This window comes from Leptodactylus fuscus, chromosome 1 (genome assembly GCF_031893055.1).
Source record: "Leptodactylus fuscus isolate aLepFus1 chromosome 1, aLepFus1.hap2, whole genome shotgun sequence".
NCBI lineage: Eukaryota > Metazoa > Chordata > Amphibia > Anura > Leptodactylidae > Leptodactylus > Leptodactylus fuscus.
Genome location: NC_134265.1, coordinates 86990397 through 87016102, shown reverse-complemented (window position 1 = coordinate 87016102; position 25706 = coordinate 86990397). Strand labels below are relative to the sequence as shown.

Below are 25706 nucleotides of genomic sequence, written 5' to 3'. Positions count from 1 at the left end.
CCACAAGGCTTTCATAAGAGAGAGTCTTGTGACCCCATTGACAAATGGACATTGTTGCCTCAATAACAGATTGTCCTTTATATCCAAACTTGGACCAGTTCAAACTTCCACCAACAGTGTAGGGAAAATGAAAGAAATCCGCGCTTACCGACTATATTCTTGCCAATAGACCTTTATTAAAACCTTCCACTCACACAACGCGTTTCGAAACCTATAGCCGGTTTCTTCCTCAGGTGTACATAAGGGTAGTAAAAGAACAACATGCCCCCTCCATATATATATATACAAATGACCGGGACAAGGAGGCAAAGAAAGAGACCCGCCCCCTCATCTCGTTCCATTACAAATTATCTCTCTTATTTCCCAACACATTGTATAATCCACATATTAAACATACATGACATGCCGGCATAAAAGAAAAAAGAGTCATCATTACCTTCCGTCGGCACATGTCTGCGGCGTCTACCACTCCCCCGCTACACAATGGTGTTGGGAAGGTCGCCCAGAAGTTGTCATACAAATGCCGGTGGAGCGCAAATGCGCTCCAAACACCGGAAGTGGTATATGCAGGGCACATACGCTCCTGCATTCCATACACCGAAAGTGGTGAGATCCAGACAAGGATCTCTCCACCCAAACCTATCGCTGGGAAACTATTTACCCACATCAGTTACTTAAAAAAGAGGGATAACGTTTTTTAAGTAACTGATGTGGGTAAATAGTTTCCCAGCGATAGGTTTGGGTGGAGAGATCCTTGTCTGGATCTCACCACTTTCGGTGTATGGAATGCAGGAGCGTATGTGCCCTGCATATACCACTTCCGGTGTTTGGAGCGCATTTGCGCTCCACCGGCATTTGTATGACAACTTCTGGGCGACCTTCCCAACACCGTCGTGTAGCGGGGGAGTGGTAGACGCCGCAGACATGTGCCGACGGAAGGTAATGATGACTCTTTTTTCTTTTATGCCGGCATGTCATGTATGTTTAATATGTGGATTATACAATGTGTTGGGAAATAAGAGAGATAATTTGTAATGGAACGAGATGAGGGGGCGGGTCTCTTTCTTTGCCTCCTTGTCCCGGTCATTTGTATATATATATGGAGGGGGCATGTTGTTCTTTTACTACCCTTATGTACACCTGAGGAAGAAACCGGCTATAGGTTTCGAAACGCGTTGTGTGAGTGGAAGGTTTTAATAAAGGTCTATTGGCAAGAATATAGTCGGTAAGCGCGGATTTCTTTCATTTTCCCTACACTGTTGGTGGAAGTTTGAACTGGTCCAAGTTTGGATATCCTGTATACGCCTAGTGCGTTTGTCATCTGCTGCTTCTGACTTTTGATTTGGATGTGGGGCTGTTTTGAATGCTGTGATCATTTCACAGCACCACAAGGTGATTGCATATACATTAATATTGGTCTTGTGTTGCTATCAAAGGTAATGCACTAGGTGCCGCGCGGTGCTTTTTTGTGTTTTTTTCTAGATTGTCCTTTATGTCTCCATAAAGGCAGCCATAATACCGTCATAAGAAGATAAGCCACACTGTGACATGACAGAGCAAAAGTTGCCCAACTCACAGTTAAAAACTGTGCCTCTGTAAAACGGCCAGGCACAATACCCTCATAACAGATCCAGCCACTAGGCCTCCCAATAGAGCCAGTTAGAGTAGTCCCAAAGCATAGTCAGTAATTGTGACTCCATAATACAGCACCCCAGTGCCCTCATAACAGATCCAGCCACGAGGCCCCCAATAGAGCCAGTTAGAGTAGTCCCAAAGCATAGTCAGTAATTGTGCCTCCATAATACAGCAGCCCAGTACCCTCATAACAGAGCCAGCCACTGTGACCCACAGTAAATCCAGTTAGAGTGGCCCCCAAAGCATAGGCGATCACTGTTCCTGTATAACTCAGCCAGTCCAGTGCTCACATAAAGAAGCCAACTGCAATGCTCTCAAAGTGGTCTTAAAAAACAGCCAGTCCCAGTGCCTCCGTAATAGAGGCAGCCAAAATAGGCTAGATTTTGAAATAAAAATATGCAATTTGCATAAGAAAATACTGGCGTACATGCCTTGCACCGCATTTAGACACTTTTTGTAACTTGTTTGGCAATGCATTTTTATAGTAACTCTATAAGGTATCACAGTTATGTGCTTGTAATGGCATCCCTGTACAAAATGTATAGGTCTGTTCATGTCTCTGTAGGTTCTGTTAGTCACACGTGCAGCTTCTGCTGTATATTCAGCAAAAAAAGGTAGGGATCTCATTCAGACAGAGAGAAAGCCAAGCATGGACAGCAGCACTTATTTATAACAGTAAGGTTTCCTGCATGCGACCATGATAGGTTCACTGTGTGCAAATATTGATCTGTAAAAAATCACGCCCACATTACATCAGTATATCATCCATGATCATGGATCTTGTATGATTCACTATACTGATCTGTGCCGCAAATGAGGACAAAAATAGGGACATGCCTCATAATTTGAGGTCCATGTATATGTCACGGACACGGCCCCAAAAAATGATGTCATGTGTCTGTACTTTGATCCGCAAATGTGAATCCACAATTGGATCAGAAGTACAGTCGTGTACCCAAAAGATAGACTTACTGACAGAATCCAAGCAGTAAGGGCTAGTTCACACGTAAAAACCTCCTGGCTTATTTTGGTCCTGAAAAAAACCGCTTCCTAATTAGGAAGCTTTTTTTTTGACATTGCCAGGCTTTTTTTGGAGCTTTTTTTTGTAAAAACCGCTTCCAAAAAAAGCCAGGCTGTTTTCCCCTCCCATAGAAGTGAATGGGCTAAAAAAACCCGCTAGCGTTTTTTTCCGATCGTTTTTTTGCAAAAAACAGCTAGCAGTTTTTTGCAAAAAACCGCGCTGAAAAAAACCTGCGCTGTTTTTGCCTCCCATTCACTTCTATTGCTTTCTTCAGGCGGAAAACGCCTGAAGAAAGGTCATGTCGCTTCTTTTTTCTGCTAGCTGAAAAATAACTAGCAGAAAAAAAAAGCTAGTGGAAAAAAAAGCTAGCGGAAAAAAAAAGCTAGCTGTTCACATAGGGCTCCATTGTAAAGGGGCTGATTTTGAAGCGAAATCCGCTGTCAAAAAACTCCCCTTTGCCCACGTGTGAACTAGCCCTAAGGGGAAAGCAGTTACTGTAACATATATATTCTGTTTAGTTATTGCCATTTGTATTGATGGCACACCCCTTTAAGTCCATCACTTCTGTCCAGAGATGTTAGTGCACTTTCTATGCCATTCCCTACTAGAATGGTATTGTGTTCAAAAACCTGACACCTGGTGCTTATGGTCTATTCATAAAACAAATTATGATTGTCATTTGTGTAATTGTAGAACTTAGTGACTTGTCCAAAAGCTCAGTATTCTCATTCACTAATGCATCAAACCATCAAAAATGTGTGTGATGTTTTACGTGTCATGTTGTTTGCCATATTGGTGATGCTTTTCCTTCTTTTGAAGTAACAAAGGGCACAGATCACTATGATTTTTATCACACATCTTTATAACAGTATAAAATATAAATCTTCCTGTCTTCCTGAGCTATTGTATAAAGTGTATACGCCTGTTTTCCAGTGTGATTTCTATGTATACATAGGGTATAACCAATTCAAGCCGTTAGGATTTATTACAGACTAGTATGAGATACTAGAAGGGGGAAACTACTGTAGTAAGAAGTAGAGAACTGCAGACATAACAGCAGGAAGCGGATCAGGTGATCACACGAAAATGAAGTGGTAACAGTTTTATGAGTCAGAGTCCTTAGGCTTCATGTTCTGAAAGGGAATATAAGATACAAAGTACAAGAGGGTAGAAAGATAAAGCTTTCTTCTTTCTGGGATCCATCTCTGCTTTTCTTAAAGAGAAAACATGTTGTAAGTGTGACGCATGAAACAAGCCTTGAATACAGGCTCTGGGAACAATATTTAATATTTTGGTTCACCGAAAGATGCTGGTAAATTTTTCTAAGCAATGGTTCTGTTCTTGGATTACCAGTCTCGTCTAGTTGGTTCCTTTAGCTTTACCACCTGACTGCACTCTGACTCACATATCACCTGCAGTGTGAATAAGGGAACTATAATGGAGGGAATGTATTATGGCATAGGTGGGTGATGGCGCACATTTGGTAGATGGCCATATCCCCTCTTCTGCGTCTCACTCTCCTCTTTCCACAGAAGTGTGTGGAGTGGGTCAGAGAACAGGCCGGGAAGAGGACCCTGTATCCCAACATATTTCTTAGAAATGAATGCCAGTTTTCTGGCATGAGTTATAAAGGAAATCTGCACCAGTACCTAACTGGTATTGCTGGGTTCACACCAGCGTTCGATCTCCGTTCTATAATGCCGAGTCTGGCCGTGAGCGCCGGTGAGCGTTTTATGCGCTCCGTGGCGAAACCGTTTTTTTTAAACCGGACACAGAGTACTGCATGTCCAACTCTGTGTCCAGTTTTAAAAAAAACGGTTTCGCCGCGGAGCGCTTAAAACGCTCACCGGTGCACACAGCCGGAGACTTTTCAAGCCCATTCAAGTGAATGGGCTTGAAACATACCTGCAGGTTTCCATCTCCTGCCCAGTTTTGTGCAGGTAACGGAAACCTGCAGAACGGAGTACGGGCGCAGATGTGAACGAGCCCTATAAATGGATTTTGGGTCCACTTTTTGTCCCGTTTCTCTATTGACATCCTCATTGCCTCACACACAGACTATGGATATAATACAGAGAAACACTTCAAACACATCTCAGGCATTTTTAAGTATAAAACCATTTTTGTTACATTTATAAAACCATTCTATAGTTTTACCTGTATTATTTCCAGAGATTTCACCGGTCGAAAACAGTCATATATACCAGCTGTATATACATAATGTAAATGTCGTCATGGGTATACATTTTAAAATGCCTGAGATATGTATTTAAAGTGACCCCCTCCTCCAGGATCAGGTTTTCTGTATTAACCCTTACTGCCCCATACACTCTGTCAGAGTCAGTGACGATTTCTTATGTCAATAGAGAAGCAGGGGTTATAACGCGGATTTCATGGAAAGAGGCCAAATGCTGCTAATAAACTTTACATTACAAAAAATGTATCACTGGCACAAATGCTGCCACATCCTCGATTTGTCACCACCACCAAATATTCAGTACCACACCGCTACATTTAGGTTTCATGGTGGTCTATTGCAATTTTCCAAAACCATAAGAGAACATATACCAAAGTAAAAAGGTTTGAAACGTATTGTAAAATCCAAAAATCAGATGAAAGCTCTCATTTTGGCTAGTTGTTGGTAATAATATATGCCTTATTCCATCGTATGACGTGCGTGATAAGCACGGGCAGAACTTCACCCAGCATCCGGGGCAACATGGTGGCTCAATGGTTAGCACTGCAGCCTTGCAGTGCTGGGGTCCTGAGTTTGAGCGCTGCCAGGAACAACTTTTGTAAGGAGTTTGTATGTTCTCCATGTGTCGTTACGGGCATATAACGTGTGTACTTTTGCGCGCAAAATTGCATGCGCAAAATTATGCGCGTTATACGTCCGTAACGACCCATTGAAATGAATGGGATCTGTTTTGGGCACGTTAACTGTGGCCTAATACGACCATTAAAAGAAGTGGGTGCCCATGTAGTTTGTGTTTGTCAGGCCTCAAAAAATGAGAGGAGCAAAGTTTTTTTTCATTTCATTCAAGATGTGCAAGCCATTAAGATACCTGGTAAATCTATTCATCTATGAATTCACTATGGGGGACATTTTTTATTTTTTTTTTTAAATGTAGATTGTGAGCCTCATATAGGGATCACAATCTACATTTCTTTCCTATCAGTATGTCTCTGTGGTATGGGAGGAAATCCATGCAAACACAGTAAGAATATACAAACTCCTTGCAGATGTTTTTCCTGGTGGGGTTCGACCCCAGGACTCCAAGGCTGCAGTGCTAACCACTGAGTCACCATGTTGCCCCAAATTGGGGGACATTAACAGAATAACAGGTGAACTGATACATATACTTTATTCGGAGCACTGGTAAATCAGCTGAAATAGAAAAATCTCTTCACCCATCTGTACATCTCTACACCCCCGTCTGAGTACCCCATTTTCTTTTGATACATTAGCATTAAGAGTGGTAGCTTGTGTATATATAGGATAGTATATAAATATTGTATAAATATAGTATTTAATACCTAATGTTTCTTCTACACTTCTACTAAGAGGAGTTATTGGCGACTTAGTTGACCCGCTCTTATGAATGGAAATGAAGCAAACATTGGATATTTCTTATCTCTCTGCGCAGATATTCCAAGGAGAGTTAAATACTTTTTATAATCTCTCTGAACTGTTATGATGAAAGTTGTTTTCCTACAAAACCATGATGTACTTCTCATCATACATAGCGTTTTGGATTGAAAACTCCACCGATAATCCAAGAGCACTTACAAATAACGCAAAGTGTTTTAGGGGGCGATAAGATCTATTAATTTGATTAAAAGCTATTTTTCACTGGGTTAATGGTGCATTTATTGCTGGCGTCCATGCTCAGTCATATGGCTAATGGGAGCTCAGAGAGGCAGGCAGACTGTGTACATATTTATCGCACGCATTCATATCTCGCAATTAGAACGCCAGGTCACACCAGCAGCAAATAAATAGAGCCACATAAACATGAGTTCTACTGCCACCTAATGGCTGAATGACACAACTTCATTACAAACAATCCCACACTTTCAAATCTCCATCACCAGAGTTTTTTTTTTTCGAAAAATTATCTAACTATGTATTCCTATCATGACTGTAATAGCGTCTAAGATGCCCCTTGAAATCACACATTGAATTTCCGTAGATTTGCTTTTTATTTTTCAGGATTTTAATTAAAGTACATCGTATTTCTTTGTCCCTGTTTGACAGCAGAATAACAGGCTCCTGTTTCTAGATTTTGTAGCTGATGAAAAATGTGTCATCTTTCACAGTTATGTTTTTTGTCAACTGTTTCTGAGTAAATAACTTGCAGAAAACGTTGCAAAATTCACAGAATAACACAACAGTTTTTTTTATTTTTATTTTGTATGGGTTTTTTTTGTTACTGGCTTATGGTATTCATAATATCTGCTAAATTTACAAATTGTAAACCTAATTTTTAGGATAAAAAGCCTGAGGAGACTGAAGCTGGGAAAGAAATGCCTGAAGAAAGCAGATCGGAAACTGCATCTACGTCCCCATTGATCAAAAAGGTGAGGCATTGTTACTTGTTCTTCCATAGATACAGTAAATTCACGTACCGAACAGTGTGCAGAAGGCTGTACAGCTGCTCGAGTAGTCCCCTGTGGCTAGGAAGCTGCAGGGACTTTGTGTGGTGCCTTCTGGTGATCTGTGTGGTGCCATACTACTTGGTTATTAGCCTTGTTTATAGGGCAGAGTATTTCTGTAATACAGGGACCAACACAGTACACAAACTATATATCACTCTATATCAACGAAACATGCTGTTTTGCCATATTTTTAGCTATTTCTGCTAAAAGATTATAGTCATTTTTACAGCAGCTTCTTCAAAACTGTGACACAAGTGGAGCTGACCTAACAACACATTTTCACAGAGCGGTAAAGGTGCGCTCTAGTCAATAGTTACAGTAAAACCTCTATAAGAAGACCCCCTTCCAGTATTCAAAATATATAGTGGAACTCAAAATCTGTCACAGGAAATCTAGTCTGGGGGAATGGGTGGTCTTCTTAAATAGTCCTTATAGAGAGGTTTTATAGTGTAGAATTAAAGTGAACTTGTCAGTTGTTTTTTTCACAATTAGGCTAAGGCCACACGGGCTGGAAACGCCACACAAAAGCGCTGCGGGAACAACTGCGGCGTGAGCACATCACGGTTCTTCCCGTAGCGCTTTGAACAGAAAGTTCACAGAGTTTTCCTCCGTGGACTTTCTGTTACAATTATATCTACGGGAAAGCTGCCGCCGCTATATGTAATTGACATGCTGCGATTTTCAAAACCGCAACGGTTTTGGAAATCTCAGTGTGTCCGCGCTGCGATTTTTTTCCGCAAAGTGGGCATGGAATTCACATGAATCCCATCCACTTTGCAAGTACTGTGTGATTTTTCCCGCAACGTTTTCGCTGCAGTCAAATTGTGGCTTTTCCGGCCCGTGGGGCCCTGGCCTAAAATGTACCCATTATACACAGGATAAAAGACTACTTTCTATTCACGCCTCCTGGATGTGATTGACATCTTCTTCATGATGTCATGGACTGAGAGGAGTATGAGGAGATGTCAATCATGACCAGGAGGTGTGAATATCAAATGGACAGTGTAACTAGGCTGAAGGAGCTACCAACCCATGTGACTACTTAGGACAGTTCACATATGACTTTTTATGCTTTCAAGCATTTAGAACTTCACTTTGCAGCAGCAATGGAAGGGTAAGTCCTTGATGCTGAAAATGATGAGGTCATGCTTGTTTCCTATAGCTAGACAAGCTCTTTTTTTTTTTTTTTTTTTTTTAAATAACACAAAATTTGGCAAAAATTCCCTGCCTGTTTTTATTGGCCCTTCCCCAGTATATGACCCCACTTTCTTAATGCCCCCCCCCCCCCCCCGAATATATGACATCCTCTCCTCCACAGCATATGACCCTCTTTTTTTGCTCTCCCCCACAATATATGACTTCATTTTTTTTTTGCCCCCCACCTAGTATATGACCCCCTTTTTATAAGCTGTTTTTTATGACATTCAGCCAAGTATAGAAGTGTGGGGCAGCATTCTTTTTTTAATCGGCTTCTATTTATTGTATTATTGCAAAAAGTAGTGACTGATACTTTGTAATCACCCATTCATGCTCCTATGCAGGCCTCTAGCTGATATTGCAGAATAGCAGGATGCTGAATGTTGCGTCATGGTGTCCTTCAGCGTTGTGATGTTAGTGCACCCTAGATTCAGCAATGGAGCTGGCCTGCATAGAAGCATGAATGGGTGAGTGAAAAATAGATTAGAACAAGAAATCCCTCCCCCCATTTTACTCCATGTGCCCCTGCTGATGTCCAATGGATAAATCTGCGATCTCATTAGGTTGCTTGTGTTTGTCACATGTCCTCAGTCCCTAGTGCTCAAGGTTTCAAGTACTAAAGTTTTAAATAACCTGATTTTTTTGGCAGCATTTCTGTCATTATTAAATTTGTCTTCTTTCTATGATATCCATTTCTGAAATCTACTTTCTTTTTTTTTTTTTTTTAAATGTAGATTGTGAGCCCCACATAGAGCTCACAATGTACATTTTTCCCTATCAGTATGTCTTTTTTGGAATATGGGATGTAAATCCATGCAAACACAGGGAGAACATACAAACTCCTTGCAGATGGTTTTTTGTCCTTGGTGGGATGTGGACACCAGGACTCCAGCGCTGCAAGGCTGCAGTGCTAACCACTGAGCCACCGTGTGGCCCCCCTGTCTGAAATCTACTTTCTGTCCCCACAGTATTCCTTTCCCTGTATCTCTATTGCTAAGGCAGAAATCCTCACTGCTTCTATATTTCTGGAAATAATACAGGTAGAACCATGGGCTTGGTGGCATAGGAAAGCTGAGTATCCTGTCACTCATATGGCACCAGAACCAGCTTCTACATTTTCTAATGTCAAAGATATAACTGTTTGCAGTAACCTTCCCCAACTTCAGCTTCTCTGTAGTATATCGTACCCTGCTCTTACCCACTCATACAGTCATAAGTAGTGAGGATTCCTGCTGGGAAGTAGAGAAACAACAAAAAGATTACTAGAATAGAAAGCGTGTTTCAAGGCATTTATGAAAAGGCGCCAAAATAATAATACGTTTCTAAAGTATTTTACAAAATATTATGAGAGAGTGAAGGGCGTGGTCTGGGAGCACAGGTACATTCCAGCCAGGCACCTAAAGGGTGTATGGTAAAGGTTCACACCAGGGAGGTCAGCTGGGTAATCAGGCCCTAATAACAGTCTGAGTGTGAAGACTAGTAGTGTGGCACCCAGCGCCGCACCTCCGATGAGGCAACCTGAAGCGAGCGCCTCAGGGAGGGCGGCATTTTTGCTAACCTAAGCCAGTCCAGGACAAGCTGTCCTGGACTGGCTTAGCACGGAGCGGTGGTTTGGGGAGGCCACTGGAGCAGCGCTGCTCCAGCAGCCTCCCCTCACGCTCAGGCAGAGCGCAGGCAGTCTCCGGGCCTGCTCTCTGCCGGCGAACGGCGATAAGCCACGCCCCCTCCACTAAGCCACGCCCCCGCTCCGCCCGCTCCCCCGGCGGGGGGGGGGGCGGCTTTCTGTACTTCGCCTCGGGTGGCGAAAGGGGCAGGTTCATCCCTGGTGGCACCACACAGAGTTGAACTGTCCAGACCAGATCTCCAAAGCAGGTACTGTGCCACCCGTTGTTGTTGCCAAGGTGGGAAACTGGTAGCCAGTCTCCTGTACAGTCAGGGAAAAGTTTCCTTACATTTAAGTTAGTTTTCTCAGCCGAGAAGGAGTTTGTTTTTGTTTATCCTGTGGCTTTGCAAAAGAAGTGTGTATGCGTTACATGTGAATAAAGCCTGAACTCGTGTGCAATCCAGTGTCTGTGTCCCTGTTTCCTGCACTGCTACAAGCATCTACCTGTGCTGTTCCCCACAATATATTAATGACACAAATGGTGCCAGAAAATTAAAAGCTGTTTGAAAGTTTAGATAGACTTCAAGTTACAGGCTTCTCCTTCAAACCTTCAAGTGACAGACATATCTGACAGAGCTGAATTATTAGGTAATCAGGTCTGCAAGGAGTTGAATCATTGAAAGCTTTAGCTACCTTTCTTTATCTGTCTGCATTTTCTGAATGGGGGTAAGGCTATGTTCATATGCAGCGCTTTTTGGGTAGAAAGCCGGCGAACTCCATTACAGTGGTTCTTTGACTTTCGCGGGGGATACATTCCAAGGCCGCCTGCAAAAGTCAAATTTCTGTGAAGTGGAGATGCGGTATTTAATCTCATGTTAGGGGATGTCCTGCAATACTGTTCATATCCAAAATAGTCTACATACAGTACAGTACAGTATTTGAAATGATATGGGTACTCACCATTGAAGAAGATACACAAAACTTTTCTGATGATATTGCTGAGCGGCCGCGGGAAAACCTGTGGTGTTCAAAAAAACAATGGAGTATCCTTCCATTAATATTAAAACCCGTGGTATAGCCCTTCCGCCAAGGTCGGACCATCGAACGTCAAGGGACCACTGTATAGATTATGGGATCCGCGTGATTCTGAAGGTAACAGCTTTTTTTAAAGCAGCTCTATCATTGGGGATATGCATTTTAAACTAAGGACATATCGGAATAGCCTTTAGAAATGCTACTTTACTCCTACCTTTGGTTCAGTCCTCAGCACCGCTGTTTTTTAAATAAATCGCTCAGTGGCCATCTTTATTCTATTCCTATGATACGCTTGTATAAGAATAGAATAAAGATGGCTGCCAAGCATGCGCTGCTGGCTCTGCGCATGCTTGGCAGCCATTTTTATTGCAATCCTACATAAGCTAGGAGGACCAGTACCTCGCAGGGGGCTTGATGGAACGGCCCAGGAGGTAGCATTCAAATTATAACAAAGCTGTGCTCGGAACACAGAGGGAATGCCCCCTATGCTTTCTGATCTTCATTTACATAAATGGAAAAGGCAATTTATATAACAAACGGCAGCATTGAGGACTAAACCAAATGTAGGAGTAGAATAGCCTTTGTAAAGGCTATTCTGACCTGTCCTTGGTTTAAAATGCATATCCCCAATGATAGAGCCCCTTTAAGTGGATTAGGTTTCCACTTGGAGGATCCGCTTGGAAACTGAACGCAGGTGTGAACCTAGTGTAAACTTGTATTTACAGATAGTGATAAAGGGGAGAAAGGTAAAAATACCAAAACAACAAAGTACATATATTTAATAAAATGTATTACAAAATTATTTATGAAATTTAAAAAGTTTATTTACACCTTAAATAAATTGAATTGCCGTAATCTGTAGATCTTAGACTAAGTTCACATAATGTTCAAGCTATCCATTTGACATACACCTTGGAACATTGCACTGTTATGTATGAAACTGCCATTGACCCCCTTAGAAAACTACTACTAAACTAACTAATACTAACTAATACTACTACTAAATTTACATGTCATAGATTCTGTATGATCACATTAATCTGAGCATCATCCAGAAACCACTGAAATGATGAATTTCCATTTTAATGTATGTTATGAAACAATATAAGTGCTCTAGTGGAAAGACTTCTGCTAGCCTTTTTACTGATGTATTTTTCTTACAGAAATTCTGTATGTTTTCTCCAGCTTTTGCTATTTTCTACTTTGTTATCAATGCCATTTGTCATAGAAAAGCCTCCAGGGAATAAAATTGCATTGCAGGCGACTCTAACAGCAATACGGCAAAAACATGATACAGCTAGCATTTATCTTTGATGGACAGTGATCACTGGCAATAGTGGATGTCTATTCTTCCTGTTCCATTTGCTTGGTGTGCTGCTTAGTGAACTGTATACTTAGGTATTGGAATACACATACATATAAAATACAGTATATACAGTACAGGGAGAGGTAAACTCAAGGAGGTTAAAGGGTTTTTCCCATTGAAGACATTTAGGGCATATCCACAGAATATGTGTTAAGAACACAAGGATTTTCTATAAATAAATGTATTCTGTTGTGCTCTGTGATTATCAAGTATCTCAGATATATATAAAATTATCACAGTAATAAATGAGTCCACAATATCAGAAGCACCATATCACTGACATCTTTTCTCCCTTTTATATCGAACAATGGTGTTTCTCAGAATCAATCCATGACATAAAAATAAAAAAATCTGAAGGCCTCTGCATGAAATTAATATGGGCCCTGGACTTATACGGACGCAATGTTATGGGTCCATATAAAGCTAGGTTCACACCTGCGCCCAGATTCTGCAAGCAGGACTCTCTCAGCATTTTTTTGGGCAGAAAACGGACAGACACCCTGCGAACCACATTATAGTCTATGGGGTACGTGGGTTTTTGTGGATAACTACTTTTTAAGCAGATTGATTTTCTGGTTTTTCGCGGACCCGAAGAATCTAAATTAGGTGCAGGTGTGAACATAGGGTAGTTCTACTCACTTAAAAAAAAAAAAAAAAAAAAAATTAAAAAAAACAAACAAAAATTTCACTGTGATTTGATAAAACACCTCAAAAAAACATGTTGAATCTGCACAAACACTGTACAAGGGGTGTTTCAGTTCATAATTTTATTATTTAGTAATGCTGCTGAGGGGTCTTCAAACATATCAAACCATTACTCACCTGTTCCTAGGACACCGTTGCCAACTCTGACGAAGCCAGTCGCACGTATACCAGTCCACATGCTTACATCACCAGTGACAACTGCTGCAGCCAATGACAAGCCTTAGCTGTGACCTCTTCACAAAGGGTACATGACTGCTGTGACATGCTGTTTGTGAAAAGGTGACTATTGGGCCTTTATTTCGCTACAATGGCCATCTGTCACAAACAACCAGGAACCTTTAGGCTATGTTCAAATGTTAGAAAATGAAGAAGAATTCCTCTTCGCCGGAATTTATGCCTATGGTCTAGCCACCCCAGGATGCTGATGTATTCCGTCGTGGCTTCCCACCGCTATTGAGGCCCAGATGCATAGGCCTAATCAGCAGGGAGTCTCGAGCCGTGGACTCTGGGCTGAATCAGCTGCGGAATGCGCGTCAAGATCGGGCAGGGCGCTTCTTTTTTTGTGTCCTGCTGCAATCTCTGCCTCCCATTGAAAACAAAACGTGGTGGATTCTGAGCGGAATCTGCCCCAGATTTTGGGGCGAAATCCAGCAAATTCTGTCATGTGAACATACTCTTATACTCACAAACTTAGCCTCTGGCGCTGGAAACCCGGGGAGAGGTTAATAATGATCTGTTATGTTTAAGGACCATTAACAGCAGTATTAAATAGTATTATGAGTTGGAAGACTCCTTTGACTCCAATTTGGAGATATTTATGGCATCATAATTCAGAGCTGTAGAGGGCTTTGCTGTATGCATGAGAAACCGTCATCTCTCCTGACATATCTTTTTCCCGTAAATACTTGTATTCCCCATGAAATTCACGATCATTTTTTAGATCTCTGCACTGTGGCACTCCTACTAAAAATGTATTAATAAATTGGGTGTTACCATAACCCTTGTTAAAGGGGCACGTTGTCACTGAATGGACAGTGTCAGAGCATATAAGGACACCCTCCACAACTGATCACATCCATTTTTCAATTTTTTTTATATATTTTAGGTGGAATAACAGAGGAAAAGCACCGCAGAGTTATAAATGTATTTGCCATAATAAAACAAAACATCTCATTTTCTATTTACTGTAGCAGACACATCAGGAGTAGAGAGAGGTCTAAGGTTAGGCAGTTTTTCCCATGCGCAGAAAACCCAAAATCTCCCATCATGTTAGAATCGCTTTTTTCTGCTGTTATATATTCTCTGTAGTTATGAGCTTTTTCTAACTCTTATATGCTCTATTTTCGCTTCTTTTCTTTTAGACTGCGTCTTCTGGGTCCTCTGTGAATCTGAGGCACAGAAGAAAGGACACAAGCAGCTTTAATAAAGAACTCAACCATACCAGGTAAAATAAAGTGTAGAAATGTTTTCCAGCGGAGTATTATGTAGAGCTTCATTGATATTCCATTGTTATATATTATTAGGTACATGGTGTTTGAGTCTTTTACATCTACAGTCGCCCCGTACAGTGATGGAATAACCAAACACTTGTACGGTATAGTTAATACCTATTGTTAAAAGGAACATTCTAAGCAATACCATTTTTACCTTTGTGTTGTTTTATTGTACTCTTAGTGCTTAGAAATAGTGCAGGCACAATGGCATAGACAGAGGACCAGTTGTTCTGGATATGACCAGCACTGTGAGAGGGGGCGTTCCTTACCGCCCGACGATGATGCTGAGCAGTGAGGAACGCCTCCCCTTCTATAGACGAGGACTATAGAAAACCGCATGTGCCCCAAATGATGAAAGGTCCTCTGTCGGCTTTCTAGAGGTGTATTACACTGCATGTGCCCAAGGACATGAAAGGTCCTCTTTATTAGACACATATCACGTGAAATGCACTGTGGCCCAGAACTTTAACTTAGCTTGTATGGCTTTTAAAACGCTTTAGTCATGTAAAGTAGCACGGTTCAGTGTCGTGTTCTGTTCAGTGTCGTGACTACATCTGTACAGTCAAAGATGGTGTCCGTTACAAATTCACAGCAAAATTTGTGTGTTTAACATGTTTCGCAGTGGATTCATTTGCAGTTGACAAAATCTGCAACATAATTGTATTGTATTGTACTGCCGAGATCATGACTGCGCAACTAAACATGGGATACTTCCATTCATTTAAGAAACCCTGCATTTGTACAACTATATTTTGTGTTTTAGAAAATGTAATTTTGTTTAATAATAAGGACTAGATGTAGCCACTTTTTATATCCATTTATTTATAAGCTTCCCATAAGGGGTTACATTTAAATAGTTTTATGTTGACCCTTCAAGCAAAAAAATATTTTCTGTCTATAACATAGCTATTCAGTGCATTACTATAATAATAGTGTAGAGCAATGCTGAAGAATTCTGGCTCACATCACCAGAGCATCACACTGCCTCCATCGGCTTTGCTTTTTCCCCATAGAGCATCCTGATTCTCTCTTCCCCAGGTAAGTGAAGCACATATGAGACCATGCACATGATGTTCACTAAAAGAAAATCTGATGCATTAGTCCACATCACCGTTTTCCAATGAATTATGATCCAGGTCTTATATCTGCTGTCAGCAGCATGGGTCACTGTGGGTGACCCATGACTGTGGGTCACTGTTTTCTGAAGTAAACTGAGATGCACTGTTTGTACTGACACCTTTCTATAATAGCCAGCATTAAAGAGGTTGTCCCATCACAAGGATCCTATCTATACTGCTTGTTAATGTGACTGTAAGACTTTTCCTAAATACACTGCTTCAGCAAAACTGTTTTGTTTGTCCACTATCTTACTTTATTCATTTTTTTTGACACATCCCTTGACTTATCTGGTCATAAGTCAAGTGATGTATCTGCTGCTCTGAGGGGGGGAGGGAGGAGGGGCTAAGTGCACGGGAGCGAGCCTGGAGGGGGGGGGTAGTTTACCCTTTGGGGGGAAGGGGCCGCCAATACAGACCCGGCATCCGCTGTAATAGAGAGGCGGATGCCGGGGAGGGTTAGACGCCGGCACAGATGCCTGCAACATCGCTATGCTCCTGCCCTGCATGAGGCCAGCAGCGGCAGGAGCGATGCTGCTATTCCGGAGGGGAGGGGGGGGCGGAGGAGCGGAATAGCAGCATCACTCCTGCCGCTGCTGGCTTCATGCAGGGCAGGAGCATAGCGATGTTGCAGGCATCTGTGCCGGCGTCTAACCCTCCCCGGCATCCGCCTCTCTATTACAGCGGATGCCGGGTCTGTATTCGCATTGTGAAGGCTAGACTGGTCTCACCATCTATGAGCGTGCACGCAGGGCCAGCGGCATCTCGCCACTGGCTTTGCATATGTAACCCCGCCCACCAATGACGCAACAAAGCAGGAAGACAGAATATTTTACAGCACCGAAGACTGGTGAGTATGCGACGTGGAAATACCCCTTTAAAGGTGTGTTCTAGCTCATAGTTGTATAATTGAATGCTGCTGCTAAGGGGCCTTTAAATAACAAATCAGTACTTACCTCTCCTCGAGCCTTCTTTTATAGCACCGGTAGCTCAATTTTTCTGTATATAGGTCCTCTGATTGTTTGTGCCATGAGACTGCTGCAGCCGGTTGCAACGCCTCTTCGCAAACAGCGGATAACAGTAGTCACAAGGCATTTATGACTGAGGCCTGTGATTGGCTGCGGCGGTCCTCTAGAATAAATGGCATCGCACTGGTGACACCTGCTTGTGAAGAGGTATACAGACAAGCAGAGCTGCTGGCACTGAAATTGGAGGCCCAGGGAAAGGTGCGTACCATTTTGTTATGTCTAAGGGCCCCTCAGCAGCATCCAATAACAAAAGTATGAGCTGGAACTTTTTTCTGTAGTTTGTATTACAGTAGTTGTGGGATTGGACCAGATGGGTTATCATGATCCTGTTGTCCATGGAGGTGTTCTGACCCAGTCATCTAGCCATCACAATATGGTCCTTGTCAAAAGTCACTCTGATCCGTATGCATGCCAGCTTCTTCTGCTTACAGCATACCAGTTTTAAGAAGCGACTGTTCACTGGCTGCTTAATATTAGAGATGAGCGAACAGTGTTCTATCGAACTCATGTTCGATCGGATATTAGGCTGTTCGGCATGTTCGAATCGAATCGAACACCGCGTGGTAAAGTGCGCCATTACTCGATTCCCCTCCCACCTTCCCTGGCGCCTTTTTTGCTCCAATAACAGCGCAGGGTAGGTGGGACAGGAACTACGACACCGGTGACGTTGAAAAAAGTAGGCAAAACCCATTGGCTGCCGAAAACATGTGACCTCTAATTTAAAAGAACAGCGCCGCCCAGCTTCGCGTCATTCTGAGCTTGCAATTCACCGAGGACGGAGGTTTCCGTCCAGCTAGCTAGGGCTTAGATTCTGGGTAGGCAGGGACAGGCTAGGATAGGAAGGAGAAGACAACCAACAGCTCTTATAAGAGCTAAATTCCAGGGAGAAGCTTGTCAGTGTAACGTGGCACTGACGGGCTCAATCGCCGCAACCCAGCTTTCCCAGGATCCTGAATGGAATACACTGTCAGTGTATTCCCGTATACCCGATATATACCCCCGATACCCGTTCCAACGGTGTGCCCCCCCACCTTCACCCCAGAAATACCCTGCAAGTCCCCTAGCAATAGAATTGGGGCTATATACACCCACTATTTTTGCTACTGCCATATAGTGCCATTGTCTCACTGGGAATTCAAAGAATATATTGGGCTTACATATAACTTCAATTCCAGGGAGAAGCTTGTCAGTGTAACGTGGCACTGACGGGCTCAATCGCCGCAACCCAGCTTTCCCAGGATCCTGAATGGAACACACTGACAGTGTATTCCCGTATACCCCATATATACACCCCAAATCCCCGTTCCAACGGTGTGCCCCCCCACCTTCACCTCAGAAATACCCTGCAAGTCCCCTAGCAATAGAATTGGGGCTATATACACCCACAATTTTTGCTACTGGTATACAGTGCCATTGTCTCACTGGGAATTCAAAGAATATATGGGGGTTATGTGCACCCACAATTTTTAATACTGCTATACAGTGCCATTGTCTGACTGGGAATTCAAAGAATATATGGGGGTTATGTGCACCCACAATTTTTAATACTGGTATATAGTGCCATTGTCTGACTGGGAATTCAAAGAATATATGGGGGTTACGTGCACCCACAATTTTTAATACTGGTATACAGTGCCATTGTCTGACTGGGAATTCAAAGAATATATGGGGGTTACGTGCACCCACAATTTTTAATACTGGTATACAGTGCCATTGTCTGACTGGGAATTCAAAGAATATATGGGGGTTATGTGCACCCACAATTTTTAATACTGGTATATAGTGCCATTGTCTGACTGGGAATTCAAAGAATATATGGGGGTTACGTGCACCCACAATTTTTAATACTGCTATACAGTTCCTTTGTCTCACTGGGAATTCAAAGAATATATGGGGGTTATGTGCACCCACAATTTTTAATACTGGTATACAGTGCCATTGTCTGACTGGGAATTCAAAGAATATATGGGGGTTATGTGCACCCACAATTTTTAATACTGGTATACAGTGCCATTGTCTGACTGGGAATTCAAAGAATATATGGGGGTTATGTGCACCCACAATTTTTACTACTGGTATACAGTGCCATTGTCTGACTGGGAATTCAAAGAATATATGGGGGTTACGTGCACCCACAATTTTTAATACTGGTATACAGTGCCATTGTCTGACTGGGAATTCAAAGAATATATGGGGGTTATGTGCACCCACAATTTTTAATACTGGTATATAGTGCCATTGTCTGACTGGGAATTCAAAGAATATATGGGGGTTACGTGCACCCACAATTTTTAATACTGCTATACAGTGCCATTGTCTGACTGGGAATTCAAAGAATATATGGGGGTTATGTGCACCCACAATTTTTACTACTGGTATACAGTGCCATTGTCTGACTGGGAATTCAAAGAATATATGGGGGTTACGTGCACCCACAATTTTTAATACTGCTATACAGTTCCTTTGTCTCACTGGGAATTCAAAGAATATATGGGGGTTATGTGCACCCACAATTTTTAATACTGGTATACAGTGCCATTGTCTGACTGGGAATTCAAAGAATATATGGGGGTTATGTGCACCCACAATTTTTACTACTGGTATACAGTGCCATTGTCTGACTGGGAATTCAAAGAATATATGGGGGTTATGTGCACCCACAATTTTTAATACTGGTATACAGTGCCATTGTCTGACTGGGAATTCAAAGAATATATGGGGGTTATGTGCACCCACAATTTTTACTACTGGTATACAGTGCCATTGTCTGACTGGGAATTCAAAGAATATATGGGGGTTACGTGCACCCACAATTTTTAATACTGGTATACAGTGCCATTGTCTGACTGGGAATTCAAAGAATATATGGGGGTTATGTGCACCCACAATTTTTAATACTGGTATATAGTGCCATTGTCTGACTGGGAATTCAAAGAATATATGGGGGTTACGTGCACCCACAATTTTTAATACTGCTATACAGTGCCATTGTCTGACTGGGAATTCAAAGAATATATGGGGGTTATGTGCACCCACAATTTTTAATACTGGTATACAGTGCCATTGTCTGACTGGGAATTCAAAGAATATATGGGGGTTACGTGCACCCACAATTTTTAATACTGGTATACAGTGCCATTGTCTGACTGGGAATTCAAAGAATATATGGGGGTTATGTGCACCCACAATTTTTACTACTGGTATACAGTGCCATTGTCTGACTGGGAATTCAAAGAATATATGGGGGTTACGTGCACCCACAATTTTTAATACTGGTATACAGTGCCATTGTCTGACTGGGAATTCAAAGAATATATGGGGGTTATGTGCACCCACAATTTTTAATACTGGTATATAGTGCCATTGTCTGACTGGGAATTCAAAGAATATATGGGGGTTACGTGCACCCACAATTTTTAATACTGCTATACAGTGCCATTGTCTGACTGGGAATTCAAAGAATATATGGGGGTTATGTGCACCCACAATTTTTACTACTGGTATACAGTGCCATTGTCTGACTGGGAATTCAAAGAATATATGGGGGTTACGTGCACCCACAATTTTTAATACTGCTATACAGTTCCTTTGTCTCACTGGGAATTCAAAGAATATATGGGGGTTATGTGCACCCACAATTTTTAATACTGGTATACAGTGCCATTGTCTGACTGGGAATTCAAAGAATATATGGGGGTTATGTGCACCCACAATTTTTACTACTGGTATACAGTGCCATTGTCTGACTGGGAATTCAAAGAATATATGGGGGTTATGTGCACCCACAATTTTTAATACTGGTATACAGTGCCATTGTCTGACTGGGAATTCAAAGAATATATGGGGGTTATGTGCACCCACAATTTTTACTACTGGTATACAGTGCCATTGTCTGACTGGGAATTCAAAGAATATATGGGGGTTACGTGCACCCACAATTTTTAATACTGGTATATAGTGCCATTGTCTGACTGGGAATTCAAAGAATATATGGGGGTTACGTGCACCCACAATTTTTAATACTGCTATACAGTGCCATTGTCTGACTGGGAATTCAAAGAATATATGGGGGTTATGTGCACCCACAATTTTTAATACTGGTATACAGTGCCATTGTCTGACTGGGAATTCAAAGAATATATGGGGGTTACGTGCACCCACAATTTTTAATACTGCTATACAGTTCCTTTGTCTCACTGGGAATTCAAAGAATATATGGGGGTTATGTGCACCCACAATTTTTAATACTGGTATACAGTGCCATTGTCTGACTGGGAATTCAAAGAATATATGGGGGTTACGTGCACCCACAATTTTTAATACTGCTATACAGTTCCTTTGTCTCACTGGGAATTCAAAGAATATATGGGGGTTATGTGCACCCACAATTTTTAATACTGCTATACAGTTCCTTTGTCTCACTGGGAATTCAAAGAATATATGGGGGTTATGTGCACCCACAATTTTTAATACTGGTATACAGTGCCATTGTCTGACTGGGAATTCAAAGAATATATGGGGGTTATGTGCACCCACAATTTTTAATACTGGTATACAGTGCCATTGTCTGACTGGGAATTCAAAGAATATATGGGGGTTATGTGCACCCACAATTTTTAATACTGGTATACAGTGCCATTGTCTGACTGGGAATTCAAAGAATATATGGGGGTTACGTGCACCCACAATTTTTAATACTGGTATACAGTGCCATTGTCTGACTGGGAATTCAAAGAATATATGGGGGTTACGTGCACCCACAATTTTTAATACTGCTATACAGTTCCTTTGTCTCACTGGGAATTCAAAGAATATATGGGGGTTATGTGCACCCACAATTTTTAATACTGGTATACAGTGCCATTGTCTGACTGGGAATTCAAAGAATATATGGGGGTTATGTGCACCCACAATTTTTACTACTGGTATACAGTGCCATTGTCTGACTGGGAATTCAAAGAATATATGGGGGTTATGTGCACCCACAATTTTTAATACTGGTATACAGTGCCATTGTCTGACTGGGAATTCAAAGAATATATGGGGGTTATGTGCACCCACAATTTTTACTACTGGTATACAGTGCCATTGTCTGACTGGGAATTCAAAGAATATATGGGGGTTACGTGCACCCACAATTTTTAATACTGGTATACAGTGCCATTGTCTGACTGGGAATTCAAAGAATATATGGGGGTTATGTGCACCCACAATTTTTAATACTGGTATATAGTGCCATTGTCTGACTGGGAATTCAAAGAATATATGGGGGTTACGTGCACCCACAATTTTTAATACTGCTATACAGTGCCATTGTCTGACTGGGAATTCAAAGAATATATGGGGGTTATGTGCACCCACAATTTTTAATACTGGTATACAGTGCCATTGTCTGACTGGGAATTCAAAGAATATATGGGGGTTACGTGCACCCACAATTTTTAATACTGCTATACAGTTCCTTTGTCTCACTGGGAATTCAAAGAATATATGGGGGTTATGTGCACCCACAATTTTTAATACTGCTATACAGTTCCTTTGTCTCACTGGGAATTCAAAGAATATATGGGGGTTATGTGCACCCACAATTTTTAATACTGGTATACAGTGCCATTGTCTCACTGGGAATTCAAAGAATATATGGGGGTTATGTGCACCCACAATTTTTAATACTGGTATACAGTGCCATTGTCTGACTGGGAATTCAAAGAATATATGGGGGTTATGTGCACCCACAATTTTTACTACTGGTATACAGTGCCATTGTCTGACTGGGAATTCAAAGAATATATGGGGGTTACGTGCACCCACAATTTTTAATACTGCTATACAGTTCCTTTGTCTCACTGGGAATTCAAAGAATATATGGGGGTTATGTGCACCCACATTTTTTAATACTGCTATACAGTTCCTTTGTCTCACTGGGAATTCAAAGAATATATGGGGGTTATGTGCACCCACAATTTTTAATACTGGTATACAGTGCCATTGTCTGACTGGGAATTCAAAGAATATATGGGGGTTATGTGCACCCACAATTTTTAATACTGGTATACAGTGCCATTGTCTGACTGGGAATTCAAAGAATATATGGGGGTTATGTGCACCCACAATTTTTAATACTGGTATACAGTGCCATTGTCTGACTGGGAATTCAAAGAATATATGGGGGTTACGTGCACCCACAATTTTTAATACTGCTATACAGTTCCTTTGTCTCACTGGGAATTCAAAGAATATATGGGGGTTATGTGCACCCACAATTTTTAATACTGCTATACAGTTCCTTTGTCTCACTGGGAATTCAAAGAATATATGGGGGTTATGTGCACCCACAATTTTTAATACTGGTATACAGTGCCATTGTCTGACTGGGAATTCAAAGAATATATGGGGGTTATGTGCACCCACAATTTTTAATACTGGTATACAGTGCCATTGTCTGACTGGGAATTCAAAGAATATATGGGGGTTATGTGCACCCACAATTTTTAATACTGGTATACAGTGCCATTGTCTGACTGGGAATTCAAAGAATATATGGGGGTTATGTGCACCCACAATTTTTACTACTGGTATACAGTGCCATTGTCTGACTGGGAATTCAAAGAATATATGGGGGTTACGTGCACCCACAATTTTTAATACTGCTATACAGTTCCTTTGTCTCACTGGGAATTCAAAGAATATATGGGGGTTATGTGCACCCACAATTTTTAATACTGCTATACAGTTCCTTTGTCTCACTGGGAATTCAAAGAATATATGGGGGTTATGTGCACCCACAATTTTTAATACTGGTATACAGTGCCATTGTCTGACTGGGAATTCAAAGAATATATGGGGGTTATGTGCACCCACAATTTTTAATACTGGTATACAGTGCCATTGTCTGACTGGGAATTCAAAGAATATATGGGGGTTACGTGCACCCACAATTTTTAATACTGCTATACAGTTCCTTTGTCTCACTGGGAATTCAAAGAATATATGGGGGTTATGTGCACCCACAATTTTTAATACTGGTATACAGTGCCATTGTCTGACTGGGAATTCAAAGAATATATGGGGGTTATGTGCACCCACAATTTTTAATACTGGTATACAGTGCCATTGTCTGACTGGGAATTCAAAGAATATATGGGGGTTATGTGCACCCACAATTTTTAATACTGGTATACAGTGCCATTGTCTGACTGGGAATTCAAAGAATATATGGGGGTTACGTGCACCCACAATTTTTAATACTGCTATACAGTTCCTTTGTCTCACTGGGAATTCAAAGAATATATGGGGGTTATGTGCACCCACAATTTTTAATACTGCTATACAGTTCCTTTGTCTCACTGGGAATTCAAAGAATATATGGGGGTTATGTGCACCCACAATTTTTAATACTGGTATACAGTGCCATTGTCTGACTGGGAATTCAAAGAATATATGGGGGTTATGTGCACCCACAATTTTTACTACTGGTATACAGTGCCATTGTCTGACTGGGAATTCAAAGAATATATGGGGGTTACGTGCACCCACAATTTTTAATACTGGTATACAGTGCCATTGTCTGACTGGGAATTCAAAGAATATATGGGGGTTATGTGCACCCACAATTTTTACTACTGGTATACAGTGCCATTGTCTGACTGGGAATTCAAAGAATATATGGGGGTTACGTGCACCCACAATTTTTAATACTGGTATACAGTGCCATTGTCTGACTGGGAATTCAAAGAATATATGGGGGTTACGTGCACCCACAATTTTTAATACTGCTATACAGTGCCATTGTCTGACTGGGAATTCAAAGAATATATGGGGGTTATGTGCACCCACAATTTTTAATACTGGTATACAGTGCCATTGTCTCACTGGGAATTCCACAAATAATTTGGGGATTCATTCACCCTACATCTCAGGCTCTTGCCATATTCACCCAGGTTGTCAGTGCTGCACCAGCTCGTTCCCAGACAGCTCGGCCCGAAAAACGCGTTACCTATATAGAGGATTTGGACAATGAAGACAACATGTTCTAAATCTAATGTCTGCACCTTCTCCAGAATTAAAATAAAGGCAGCGTTTAACTTTCAAATAGCACTGCACAAAGGAAGAGCTTATCAGCTTGTCTCATGACATGCTACTGAAAAGTTTCATTTGTGTATCTTAATGTAAATATAGTTGTATAAGCTTTTTGGGTTTTAGGCACTGCCAAGTTATTTATTACCACCCACTCCCTTATAATGATGATGACGCCAAAGTCACTGTGGGTGTTCAGAGCTCACAGCTTTGGGTGACATTTGTCTTGCTCTCTGTCGGTACCAGCTGTCTTTTTGGATACCGTAAAGTTATGTTGACTTTATTAACAGCTATAGAAGCTTTAGCCAGGTTGTGACGGTGTGTAACCCTAACAACACTAAGTGGGATACACATTAATAGTCAGTCTATGTACGCTAAACGTATCACTGAAGTAATTTTTTTTCCCTCTCCCCTAATATAAGAAAGGAACAGACATTAGACCTAGACCGGGGTTCGAGGCTTGAAAAAATCCAGTATTATTTGTTCTTCATGATGTGAAATATGTGTTGAAAAGCAACCCAAGATGAAGTCAGCCATGTGTGCCAGTGTGTTACTTGGCATGCCTTTGCTGGCCCCAACTGTAAGGGTCACTCTCCATTTCCTCCATTTTCCACTCCCCTTCACACCATTTGTGGTGAAGCAATGGGATGCACTGAAGTGCACCCTCTAGCCTCGTGTGGGATAGGGACATCAGATGCCACTCCAACCCCCTCGTCTTCCTCCGCCAGCCAACGGTGCGAAGATGAGAGGAGTGTGCTCTGAATGTTTTCTGC

The 25706-nt window shown here is 41.6% G+C and overlaps 1 protein-coding gene across 1 annotated transcript in view; it reads left to right on the top strand.

Moving 5' to 3' along the window:
- Positions 1-25706, top strand: part of LOC142189567 (coiled-coil domain-containing protein 60-like) — a 160302-nt gene that overhangs the window by 58241 nt on the left and 76355 nt on the right. The window contains exons 2-3 of the mRNA XM_075262178.1: positions 7148-7237; positions 14583-14665. Of these exons, the coding sequence (XP_075118279.1) occupies positions 7148-7237; positions 14583-14665 (173 nt within the window). The remainder of the gene's footprint in view (positions 1-7147; positions 7238-14582; positions 14666-25706) is intronic.